Raw genomic sequence first — 13,428 nt, 5'->3', positions numbered from 1 at the left:
AAACTGGATTTTAATTGCTGGTTCTGATTTTCAGCTACTGTTTTTAATGTGTTTCTTTTTATTACTTTGTATTTTATAACATAGTTTTTAAATGTTGCAAGCCGCCTTGAATGCCGGCATGGGAGAAAGGTGCGATACAAATCCATTAAATTGCAACAACAAACCAACCCTACTAACCAAATACAATAAAAACGCAGATGGGGAAAAATACTCACTGTCCCTCCGAAAATAAACCAGAGACGCTTTGGATGGTTGCAAGCTGCTGAGCTGTTCCAGGGGCACCATGTCCTCTGCCTGCCTTGTTGCAGACATGTAGGTAGCCCATAAGAAGAGGAGAGAGAAAGGGGTTGCGCACCCACTCATTTTTGGCCATGGCATGACTTCGCTGGTTTACAGCTGGCGCAGGGAGCCCAGACCTTGGGGAGAAAAATAGTTACAACCGCTGATTAAACAGAGCGCCAGATCTGGAGAGCTAACAAGGTTCAGAAAAAGGCAACCGTGATGATCAAGGAGCTTGGAGCAACTCCCTTATGGGGGAAAGGCTGCAAAAGTTTTTAATTCAGCAGAAAGGAATGTAATCCATCTGGACCCTGCGCTCATCATCTGAGACCGGTCTTCATGCGCCCTCTCCACATGAGGTCCAGAGGGTAGCGACACAAGAACAGGGCCTTCTCTGCAGTGGCTCCCCGTCTGTGGGATGCTCTCCTTGTGGAAGTTTACCTGGTGCCTTCATTACATATTGTCAGGGAACTGCCATCCGTGTCCGAGGGAGAGAGCAAGCTCCAAAGGGATCCCAGAGAGCGTCCCGGGAGTGGGAGAGGCAGCCCGTCTTCTGGGGAAGAGAATCAACGTAGCTCCAGTGGAGAAGGGGGGCAGATGGGGGAATCGGCGAGGCGGTCCTATGACTCCTTGCCGGGGACCAGCGGGGAGAGGAAGAGTCCTCCGCTGCCTACGCCCTCCTTGCGCAGAAGGCTTCCGCGCAGGGAGAGTAGGAGGAGACTTGGCGTCAAAGAGCTTCTTTGCTGGAAGAAGTTTAAGAAACGCCCACTGACGGATTCTGCCAGCGATTGAGACAGTCACGGGCGAGTGGCTGCCCGGACAGGAAAGGTTCACTCAGGCAACCCAGCCAGAGGTTGGAACAAGCTTACGCACGAGCAACCCCTAGAACCATTACACATATTTTTAAACTAGAGGCAAAAAGGTTCCTTTTAAATGTGTCTATGGGAAAGGGGGGCGCGTTACTGTTTTGCTGTTTTGTTTCACATATTTACTCATGTTTTTATCTTGTATTTTATTCTGTGAACTGCCCTGAGTGCAGATTTTCATTTATTACACTAGCGAAACTTTTCACAAAGGAAGACAAAAGGAGATTTCCCAAGAACGAAAAGACACTGGTTAAGGAATGGTTGAGGGAGTTGGGTACGTTTAGCCTGGGAAAGGGAAGGCCGACAGGTGACGCGAGAGCCACCTTCAAATATCTGAAGGGTTGCTGTATAGAAGATGGCACAAGCTCGTTTCCTGCTGCCAGAAGGCAGAACACCAAGCCAATGGCGTCAGATGACAACAAAGGAGATTCTGATTAGGAAGAACTTTCTGAAGGCAAGAGATGTTCAACAGTGGAACAGATTCCCTCGGGAGGTGATAGACTCTCCTTCGCTGGAGGTTTTTATGCAGAGGTTGGAGGGCCATCTGCCAGAGATAATTTAGCTGTGATTCCTGCATTGCAGGGGGCTGGATTAGATGACCTTTGGAGGTCCCCGCCAACTGCATCACTGCCAAAATTCCAAGTTTGCCGCATTCACTGGTACAGTCACACCTCTTGTTACATTTGCTTCAGGTTAAATCTTTTCAGGTTGCGTCCCGTGGTGACCCGGAAGTACCAGAAAGGGTTACTTCCGGGTTTCACCGCTCGCGCATGCGCAGATGTGCAAAATAATAATCATAATAATTTATTTGTACCCCGCCCATCTGGCTGGGTTTCCCCAGCCACGCGCATGCACAGACGCAGCGAATCGTGACCCGCGCACGCGCACGCTGCATTCTGCTCATGTTGGGAACGGGACTCCGGAATGGATCCTGTTCGCAACCAGAGGTACCACTCTACTCCTTTTGCCACCCAATTTCAGCAGAAAGGCAGCTGTGGAGCAGAAGGTTCCCTAACCAGGCTATCAGGGAATCCTGGGGAATTTTTCAACACCTTGTCGGAGGGTGGGGGAACCACCAGATCCTGCCCTGTGCACTTATCTGCTGATAAGATTACGAGCTTCTTGGCAAACAAATCTGTCAATTCAGGAGTGTGGTTTTCTTCATACTTAAACTTGCTACACTGCTTGCTTGAAAGAGGGTTATTATTCTATTCTCCATTTCCCAACGTTTTCCTCCATCCGCTGAAGGTACCTAAAATTTTGGTAACCATAGCCGATGTTAAAAATTAACCAGTTGCCCAAACCTATGACCTGCTGTGTCCGTGTCCAAAGACAGGGCCTTCATTGTGGTGGCCCCTAAGCTGCGAAACTCCCTCTTCCCAGAGGTGTGCCTGGCACCTTCGTTGCATAGCTTCCGGAGGATTAATTGCACCACAGTGAATGGTATGGAATTTGGATTTATCACTGGCCTTCTTTTGAGACTTTAGACGAGAGATTAAACAAGAGAGCAACTCTTGTCGCTTAGACGGGGGAACTTTGCAAAGTTAACACCTTGCAATGACTTTGTACAGTGGTAATCCCTAGCCGGAATTAAGATTGCTGGAAGAAATATCAACAGCCTCAGATATGCAGATGACACAACCCTGATGGCAGAAAGTGAGGAGGAATTAAAGAACCTTTTAATGAGGGTGAAAGAGGAGAGCGCAAAATATGGTCTGAAGCTCAACATCAAAAAACGGAGATCATGGCCACTGGTCCCATCACCTCCTGGCAAATAGAAGGGGAAGAAATGGAGGCAGTGAGAGACTTTACTTTCTTGGGCTCCATGATCACTGCAGATGGTGACAGCAGCCACAAAATTAAAGGACGCCTGCTTCTTGGGAGAAAAGCAATGACAAACCTAGACAGCATCTTAAAAAGCAGAGACATCACTTTGCCAACAAAGGTCCGTATAGTTAAAGCCATGGTTTTCCCAGTAGTGATGTATGGAAGTGAGAGCAGGACCATAAAGAAGGCTGATCGCCGAAGAATTGATGCTTTTGAATTATGGTGCCGGAGGAGACTCTTGAGAGTCCCATGGACTGCAAGAAGATCCAACCTCTCCATTCTGAAGGAAATCAGCCCTGAGTGCTCACTGGAAGGACAGATCGTGAAGCTGAGGCTCCAATACTTTGGCCACCTCATGAGAAGAGAAGACTCCCTGGAAAAGACCCTGATGTTGGGAAAGATGGAGGGCACAAGGAGAAGGGGACGACAGAGGACGAGATGGTTGGACAGTGTTCTCGAAGCTACCAGCATGAGTTTGACCAAACTGTGGGAGGCAGTAGAAGACAGGAGTACCTGGCGTGCTCTGGTCCATGGGGTCACAAAGAGTTGGACATGACTAAACGACTCAACAACACCTTGTGTTACGGACAGGATCCGTTCCGGAGACCCGTCCATAACATGAAATGCCCGCAACTCAAAGCACTGCAAAGCCACAACTGTCAACCTTTCCTTTGTTTTGAGGGAAATTCCCTTATTCCAGCACCGTTTCCCACTGCTGTCCTGGATTGTTAGATATCCCGTAGACTGTCCCCGAGAAAGGTGAGCCTCCTGATCCCTTATTTTCAAATCTGAAAGTTGACAGCTATGCATGAAGCATGATTTAGCGCTTCTGCGCATGCACAAGCGGCGAAACCTGAAAGTAACCTGTTCCGGTACTTCTGGGTTGCCGCAGGACGTAAGGCAAAAAGACGCAACATGAAACGGACGCAACATGAGGTGTGACTGTATTTGAATAAGTTGTGACAGATGGAGACAGACAAATGTTTCTGTGGAAGAGATCAGGGAGCCATATTTGGAAACTTACATAATATTGTCTTGTAAACTGGGGGGGGGTGATGTTTTATTTCTGATGAATTATGTTGCATTTGTTTTACGTAGCATATAAATAAAGTCATCTAACCTGAACACCAAAGATCTTTTTTGTAGGAAGTTCACCGCTTTGGGCATCTCATTCCACTGGCAATCAGTATGAAACTTTTCATTGATCCCCTGTCCCCACTCTTGAGCATACCTATGTTCATCTGAAATAAACTCCACTGACCCCAGTGCACAATTTAGTTACTTCCTTTCTCGGACACGTGCTTACGACTGTACCTTTAACCTACCTGGCCAAGTGTTGGCTAAAAGAATGGATATTGTTAGAAAATGGTTATGTATTAGATCTGGAAGGACATGAGATGAAGATGATGGCGTTTAGGGAGCTGGCTGATCTCACCGGGAGAATCCGCGACCAGGAAGAAGAGGAACACCAAGAAGATTGGAAGAAATTCAAAGACTATTTGAATAAATATTGTAATATTAAAGATATGTAATCACTTGAAAGAATCAATTAGGTCTAGGATTAAATTGGGATTAAATATATAAATAAGAAAATGTACAAAAAGAAAAGTAAGGAAATTTGATTACGACTGTGATATGGTTTATGAAATAATGATATTGGAAACTGCTATATATAATCACTAAGAAATTCAGATGGAAGAGATTTGAGGAAGCCAAATAATATGTTTATGAAGATGGATTTTAATTAATTAATTGATAGTCAAGTGATGATCAGTTGTATTGTATGTTTCATACTTTTTTCTTTTTCTTTCTTTTCTGTTTCATTCTTTTTCTTTTATTATTGTCAACTTTTTCTTTTTTTGTTATGTTTATGTATGAAAAATAACAAATATTATAGAAAAAAAATCTGGAAGGACATGATAATAGATTTGGTTGCCACGCGTATTTGTGGTATGATAAGGTTAAAGTTCATAAAGCTTTCTTGAACCATGTTATGAGGTGGGGGCCCACATCTTTAAAGTTGTTGAATGTTACAAATGTTATGCATAAATGTATCCTTTTGACTTGACAGCTCAGGGAAGTTACCTATAATAATAATAATAATAATAATAATAATAATAATAATAATAATTTATTATTTATACCCCGCCCATCTGGCTGGGCCTCCCCAGCCACTCTGGGCGGCTTCCATAAAAACCAAAAATACAGTAAAATGTCACACGTTAAAAACTTCCCTGAACAGGGCTGCCTTAAGATGTCTCCTGAATGTCAGATAGTTGTTTATCGCTTTGACATCTGCTGGAAGGGCGTTCCACAGGGCGGGCGCCACTACCGAGAAGGCCCTCTGCCTGGTTCCCTGTAGCCTCACTTCTCACAATGAGGGAACTGCCAGAAGGCCCTCGGCGCTGGACCTCAGCGTCCGGGCAGACTGATGGGGGTGGAGACGCTCCTTCAGGTATACTGGACCGAGGCCGTTTAGGGCTTTAAAGGTCAGCACCAACACTTTGAATTGTGCTCGGAAACGTACTGGGAGCCAATGCAGGTCTTTCAAGACCGGTGTTATATGGTCTCGGCGGCCGCTCCCAGTCACCAGTCTAGCTGCCGCATTCTGGATTAGTTGTAGTTTCCGCGTCACCTTCAAAGGTAGCCCCACGTAGAGCGCATTGCAGTAGTCCAAGCGGGAGATAACCAGAGCATGCACCACTCTGGCGAGACAGTCCGCAGGCAGATAGGGTCTCAGCCTACGTACCAGATGGAGCTGGTAAACAGCTGCCCTGGACACAGATTTGACCTGTGCCTCCATGGACAGCTGTGAGTCCAAAATGACTCCCAGGCTGCGCACCTGGTCCTTCAGGGGCACAGTTACCCCATTCAGGACCAGGGAATCCTCCACACCTGCCCGCCTCCTGTCCCCCAAAAACAGTACTTCTGTCTTGTCAGGATTCAACCTCAATCTGTTAGCCGCCATCCATCCTCCAACCGCCTCCAGACACTCACACAGGACCTTCACCGCCTTCACTGGTTCTGATTTAAAAGAGAGGTAGAGCTGGGTGTCATCCGCATACTGATGAACACCCAGCCCAAACCTCCTGATGATCTCTCCCAGCGGCTTCATATAGATGTTAAAAAGCATGGGGGAGAGGACAGAACCCTGAGGCACCCCACAAGTGAGAGCCCAGGGGTCTGAACACTCATCCCCCAACACCACTTTCTGGACACGGCCCAGGAGAAAGGAGCAGAACCACCGTATAACAGTGCCCCCAGCTCCCAGCCCCTCTAGACGGTCCAGAAGGATGTTATGGTCGATGGTATCAAACGCCACTGAGAGATCCAGCAGAACTAGGAAACAGCTCTCACCTTTGTCCCTAGCCCGCCGGAGATCATCAACCAGTGCGACCAAGGCAGTTTCAGTCCCATGATGAGGCCTGAATCCCGACTGGAAGGGATCCAAATGGTCCGCTTCTTCCAGGCGTGCCTGGAGTTGTTCAGCAACCACTCGCTCAATCACCTTGCCCAGGAATGGAAGATTTGAGACTGGGCGATAGTTGGCCATCGTGGCCGCATCTAAAGATGGTTTTTTAAGAAGCGGTTTAATAACCGCCTCTTTCAGCGGGTCTGGGAAGGCTCCCTCACGGAGGGAAGCATTCACCACCCCACGAAGCCCATCGCCCAGTCCTTCCCGGCTAGCTTTTATAAGCCAGGATGGGCAAGGATCCAGGAGACAGGTGGTTGGTTTCACTCGTCCAAGCAGCCTGTCCACATCCTCGGAGGTAACAGATTGAAATTGATCCCACTCAACTTGACTAGACAGAACTCTAGCACTCTCCCGCCCCGGCCCTGCTCCCACGGTGGAGTCTACTTCTTCCCGAATCTGGGCGATTTTATCTGCAAAAAACTTTGCAAAATCATTGCAGGAGAACATGTGGCCCGTACTGGGCCCCGATGTTGCAGGTGGTTCCGCTAAATTGTGAACCACCTGAAAAAGTCTCCTGCTGCTGTTTTCTGCAGATGCAATAGAGGCGGTGAAGAAATTCTTCTTCGCCGTCGCTATCGCCACTTGGTAGGCTCGACGTTGAGCTCTAACCTGTGTCCGGTCAGATTCGGAATGAGTTATCCGCCACCGGCGCTCTAGCCGTCTCAACGATTGTTTCATTGCCCTCAGATCCGTGGAAAACCACGGGGCTGTCCGGGCTCCATGCAATCGGAGAGGGCGCTTCGGAGCCAAACAGTCAATAGCCCTGGTTAACTCCACATTCCAGCGGGCCACCAGGGAATCGGCTGAAAGGCCATCAACATGGGATAAAGCATCCCCTACCACTCTCTGGAAACCATTTGGATCCATTAAGTGGCGGGGGCGGACCATCCGAATTGGTCCCACCTCCCTGCAGAGGGGATGGGTCGCAGAAAAGTCCAGTTGCACCAGGAAGTGATCTGACCATGGCACTTCTTTCATTTCGCTTTTACTTAGTGTCAGATCATCAACATCCATAGAGGTAAACACCAGGTCCAAGGCATGTCCACGGCTATGGGTTGGGCCAGACTTATTCAGGGACAGCCCCATGGAGGCCATGCTTTCCACGAAGTCCCGAGCGGCCCCTTGTAAGGTCGTGTCGGCATGGATGTTAAAATCCCCTAGGACGACCAGGCTAGGTGTCTCCAGGAGAACATCCGCCACGACCTGAAGCAGCTCGGGCAGGGAATCCTTGGTGCAGCGGGGAGGTCGGTACACCAAAAGGAATCCTGTACTGCCCCTATTGCCCAACTTCCAGAACATGCACTCAGAAAACTGGGTCTTCCCAATAGGACGCCTGGTGCAAACTAATGACTTCCTAAAAATCACTGCAACCCCCCCTCCCCGCCCACGTGACCTGGGTTGCTGTGCGTAAGAGAAACCTGGTGGACAAGCAGCGGCAAGGACAGGCCCATCTGCTTCATCCAACCAAGTCTCTGTTACACATGCCAGGTCAAATCCTCCATCCATGATCAAGTCATGGATGGCAGTGGTCTTACGAATCATTGACCTGGCATTGCACAGCAGCACCTTCAGGTCATGTGGGTATCCCTTGCTGATTCTAGTATCCATCCGGACAGGACCAGACCCGGAGGCAGGGATAGTCCTCAGACAACGACTAAACCTGCCTCCTCTGTAATGACATGGTCTGGTCTTAGCGTAACTCCTCCTCCTACCCGTGATCACTGAGATCGGTTGTCGCAGTGCATCCCCCCCTGTGGAACATGCCCCAGCCATTTTGTGGGCTGGGGCCCACTCCCCGGCAGCCCTGAACCCTCCCCCTAAAAACAAAATAACACCTTAAACAAACAAACAAAACCAATAAAACAATACAAACAAAAAAATGTAAAAATTACAAAAACATCAAAATAAAAAAATAATAATTCCCCAAGCCCAACCAAACATCCATCCCACCCCCACCCCCCACATACAAAAAACCTAGTTTTAACAATCATATAAAATCAACTCCTTTGCCAGTTTCCTCTATTTCAACACTATTTTGGTCTTGGAAAAACCCGCAAGCATGAGGACTATACACACCTCCTACCCAGGAAGTGCCCAGAGGGGACAATTGCTGAGCTGATTGTTGGCCAAGGAAAGCCTAATCCCATCACCAAACTTGCCAAGGGGTCCAGACATGCAAAGTAAGTTCTATTGTACTTTGGGTGGTGGGACTTCAGAGGTGTTTGTCTATCCTAATCTTATACCTGGGTCTTGCCCGGCCATGTCTGCTTATGCTAATCTTGTACCAAGGACTTGTCTGGACATGTTTGCCAAGGTTAAACTAGTGTAACCCCTGTCTAAAAGGTAAAGGGACCATTAGGTCCAGTCGTGGCCAACTCTGGGGTTGCGGCGCTCATCTCACTTTATTGGCCAATGGAGCTGGCGTACAGCTTCCAGGTCATGTGGCCAGCAGGACTAAGCCGCTTCTGGCGAACCAGAGCAGCGCACGGAAACGCCGTTTACCTTCCCGCCGGAACGGTACCTATTTATCTACTTGCACTTTGACATGCTTTCGAACTGCTAGGTTGGCAGGAGCAACTGGAGCTCACCCCGTCATGGGGATTCGAGCCACCAACCTTCTGATTTGAAAGCCCTAGGCTCTGTGGTTTAACCCACAGAGCCCCCTGCGTAACCCGTCTACCCCTCCCCTTTTGTGACATGTCAGTGATGTAGCAATGATGTGGCAATGATGCCATACGAACTGTATTCTGGGATATGGTGGGAAAGTTTTAAATGTCCTTGTCACTCCCTCCTCGGGGTTCAAAATTCCTCTTTGAACCTGTTGCGCAATAAACTTTAGTCTACAGCTATTTGCTCCGGTTGGTGGCTGGACTCCTTCCTTTATTCCGCAGGGACCCGCGGGCTCAGCTGGGAGACTGAGCAGCCTTGCGCCTTGATTTTTCCGTAACAAAGGAAATTGGCATGAGAGTTGTGGCATAAATGTAAAAAGAATTATTAGAACAAAAGATACTGTGATGGCTTTCTCCACTTGAAGCAAAATCGATGAAAAAAATAAATATGAGGAATGACTGGGTAACTTATAAAGAATTATTAAAAGAGGTAGATCAAGATTTAAAATTAAGGTGGTATGAAGAAATAAGAGGACTAATAACCGATTGGCTGCAATATCACCAGCTTAATGAAGTATTTAAGCTGGATAAAAAGAAAGGTTTTTCATATAAAACCTCCCGATTCGAAAGATAGGTGTTGGAAAATAAAACCAAATTGATTTCTAAAATGTATAAACTTCTATGGGACTGGCAAACAGGTCAAATGAGTGAAGATACACTGGGCAAGGATTTTGGTTATAATATTGAATTAGCAGTGTGAGACAGATTATGGATTGCAGATCTGAAATTTACAGCATGCTACACTATATGAAAATTATGTTCTCTTTGTATTTAACTCCTAGTAAATTAGCTAAAATATATAAATCAAATTATAATATGTGCTGGAAATGTAAAAAGAAAGAGGGGACCTTTTATCACAAGTGGTGGTCATGTAAAGTGATAAAAGCTTTCTGGGAAATGATACATAATGAGTTGGGGGGGATGTTGAAAATAACCTTGCCTAAGAAACCAGAAGCTTTCGTTTTTGGAATTTTAGGTGTGGAGATCCCGAAAGACCAGGAGAAATTGTTCATGTATGTGACCACAGCTGCCCGAATGTTGCTGCCCCAGAGATGGAAAGAAAATTCAGCTCCGACCAGAGAGGAGTGGCAGGAAGAATCAGGAGCCAGGAAGAATCAGGAGCCAGGAAGAATCAAACTTCAGCAAAGAATGGGGGAAAGTATAACATGTAATTGAAAAATTATTACAAACAACTACACTTATTAGCAGGTTTGACAGAAGACTTCCAGCAAAAATCTGAACCATGGACTGATTAAGGATTTGTAATAACTGGAATTGTCTTCGTCCATGGACCATAAAGAAGGCTGATCGCCGAAGAATTGATGCTTTTGAATTATGGTGCTGGAGGAGACTATTGAGAGTCCCATGGACTGCAAGAAGATCCAACCTCTCCATTCTGAAGGAAATCAGCCCTGAGGGCTCACTGGAAGGACAGATCCTGAAGCTGAGGCTCCAAGACTTTGGCCACCTCATGAGAAGAGAAGACTCCCTGGAAAAGACCCTGATGTTGGGAAAGATGGAGGGCACAAGGAGAAGGGGACGACAGAGGACAAGATGGTGGGACAGTGTTCTCGAAGCTCCCAGCATGAGTTTGACCAAACTGCGGGAGGCAGTGGAAGACAGGAGTGCCTGGCGTGCTCTGGTCCAGGGGGTCACGAAGAGTTGGACACGACCAAACGACTAAACAACAACAACTGGAGTTAGTGATAAAATGGAGAATGAAAATGTAAACAAAGATCTACAAAAGAAGGGAAGGGAAGTCAAAGCAGATATGATATCTGTATTCCTTTATTAGGCATAAAGGATAAAGGGATGATATCTGGGGGGGGGTCTTTTTTGCTGTTATGGTGTGTAAAATGGAAAGCGTAAAAATATTTTTTAAAAAAATAAAAATAAAAATACATGGCCAAGTGCAAATGCATATTTTTTATTTTTAGCATCAAGAACACAAGACGAGCCTGCAGGATCAGGCCACTAACATCCTGTTCTCACAGTGGCCACCCAGATGCCTGTGGGAAACCCGCAGGCAGGATTCGAACACAGGAGCCCTCTCTCCTCTTGTGGTTTCCAGCAACTGGTATTCCGAAGCATTGCGGCCTCTGACTATGTAAGCAGAGCTAGCAGCCCTCTCCTCCTTCATGAATTTGCCCAGTCCTTTTTTAAAGTCATCCTAGTTGACGGCCATCCCTGACTCCTGCGGGGTGTTGTAAACAAAAATTGCCCTTTTCCCTTATGTGTTATCCAAGAGCCCATATAGAGTCCTTACATAGGCTCCCTATTGGTAGGAGAAAAGAACAGAGGCCAACCAGAGAATATTGAGAAGCAAAGCAGCTAGTAAGCCTGATCTTTATTGATCTGTTGCAACAGGGTGCCCCCTTCACAAGCAGGAGGAAGGAGGATCCAGAACAAAGGTGTGCCTGCCGTTATATAGACATTTTTAATTCCCTGCCCTGGAGCTCAAGACCACCCCTCCATACATCATACATATATCACAGAAGGGGTATAAACCCAAGACCACCCCCCAGATACATCATACCTACATCACAGAAAAGGCGGTCTACAGCAGAAATCTGAGTGCGTTGTTTTTCTTGTCTGACAGGTTACCTGTTAATACTCACTTGACTGGATTACCTGGGGAGCCTGGCCAGTCTTTTGTAATTATAAATACTTAGCTCCTGAGCCAGGTCACAGGCTCACCCTATTCAAACACAGACATACCCTTAAGACAGGATTTGTGAAGGAAAAGACAATGGGGAGGCTTTTCCATTTTCCTTTGACCTTGCAGAGAAAGCATTTGGTCAGTTTGGGAATAAATAATGGTTTCAGGTCGGAAGTTCCAGTTTAACTACACTCTGCGCGAGGAAGTCCCTTCTTTTCTTTGTCCTGAATCTTCCGACCGTTCAGCAATATTTGGTTACTCACAGCATCACAGTGCCAAAGAAACAGCAACTCACCTCCACGCGCAGCCGTTGCCTTCCAGATGGCTGCTCGCTTCTCCCCCAGTTGCGAAGGTGGCATATCCCAGTTGCCTGCCTCTGCTAAATATTTGGGGGCCCGCATGGCACCGTCACCTCCCAAGCAACCTGGGGTTCCAGTGGCTTCTCTCCTGGATCCCGATGCATCCCAGTCAAACCAGTCCGATGACTTCATGCTCAGCGCCAGAGTGCCGCCATGTTCTGAAATGACCCAAAATATCCCACTGCAAAAAGGGAGGAAAGCAGCCATTGATTGTCAGCATTTGAGCATCATTGACCTACAGCAGGGGTCAGCAAACTTTTTCAGCAGGGGGCCGGTCCCCTGTCCCTCAGACCTTGTTGGGGGCCGGACTATATTTTGAAAAGAAAATAAATGAACATTTGCCCCACAAATAACCCAGAGATGCATTTTAAATAAAAGCACACATTCTGCTCATGGAAAAACACCAGGCAGGCCCCACAAATAACCCAGAGGTGTATTTTAAATAAAAGGACACATTCGACACATGTAAAAACGCACTGATTCCTGGACTGTCCAGGGGCCGGATTGAGAAGGCGACTGGGCTGGATCCGGCCCCCAGGCCTTAGTTTGCCTACCCATGCCCTACAGCAACGAAAGGAGCAGCCTCTGTTGGCTGTCCTAAATAGAGCCCTTTTTTCCAAACTCCCCTTAGCAACAGGGGATCCTATAGAATAGAGACCCAGCCCTCTGAGGCGACCACCCCCCTGAAGCACATCAAATCGGAAGCCGCCTTGAAATCCATGGGGCCTCCTTGGAGGTCAATGCTGGCAGAGCTCAGGCGTGGGACCAGGGATCCACCTGGAAGCTGCAAGCAAATCAATCAATAGGACTTGTGCAAAAGTCCCTTTAAACAGCTGGGAGGCGAAGAAGGGGCATTGCAGGGCACTAAAAAAAGCCCGATTTCTTCTGCACATCAGGAAAAAGCGGTTGCCTTGGAGCCTTTCTTCCCCTTTTTGCAAAGTGGTGCAAGCTTCATTGGCTACACAGAGCAACAGCACGCAAGGGAAACTGGGGGGGGCGGGGGAATTAAACCCAAATAAATAAATATTATTTTCCCCCCCAATGCATAGCATCTTACGCACACAGGCCTCTTCCTCCCTCTTCCTGCCGATCCAGTAAAAAAGGAGGGCGAAAAAAGGCGCAGAGGCGGCTGTGCAAAAACAAGAGTGGGCTCGGCCAAACGCGAGGCGGGCGGGCGGCACCAACCTAAGAAAAGCATTCCGGAGGCGGGGCCGCCAGCCAGCCAGCGAGGGGCGGGGCTGAAAGGGGAGTGGGCGGGGCTTCTCCCCTTGAGCGACGCGGCCCGGCAGCCAGC

General features: G+C 47.6%; 1 protein-coding gene across 2 annotated transcripts in view; it reads right to left on the bottom strand.

The window, feature by feature from the left end:
- The window catches only part of TXNDC16 (thioredoxin domain containing 16), a 56,869-nt gene that overhangs the window by 42,841 nt on the left and 600 nt on the right, over positions 1-13,428 (bottom strand). The window contains exons 1-3 of one of the 2 annotated variants that reach the window (XM_081191894.1): positions 13,196-13,293; positions 12,071-12,315; positions 216-416 (exon numbers count right to left, since the gene is read on the bottom strand). In XM_081191894.1, coding sequence (XP_081048020.1) covers positions 216-378 — 163 coding nt within the window. In that variant the 5' untranslated portion in view covers positions 379-416; positions 12,071-12,315; positions 13,196-13,293. Of the gene's footprint in view, positions 1-215; positions 417-12,070; positions 12,316-13,195; positions 13,294-13,428 lie in introns of those variants that run through there. The other variant, XM_081191895.1, reaches the window with a different exon arrangement.

Source organism: Podarcis bocagei (genome assembly GCF_964188305.1).
Source record: "Podarcis bocagei genome assembly, chromosome: 1".
Classification (NCBI taxonomy): domain Eukaryota; kingdom Metazoa; phylum Chordata; class Lepidosauria; order Squamata; family Lacertidae; genus Podarcis; species Podarcis bocagei.
The sequence above is the reverse complement of the archived record's forward strand: the minus strand, read 5'-3'. Positions and strand labels throughout refer to the sequence as shown.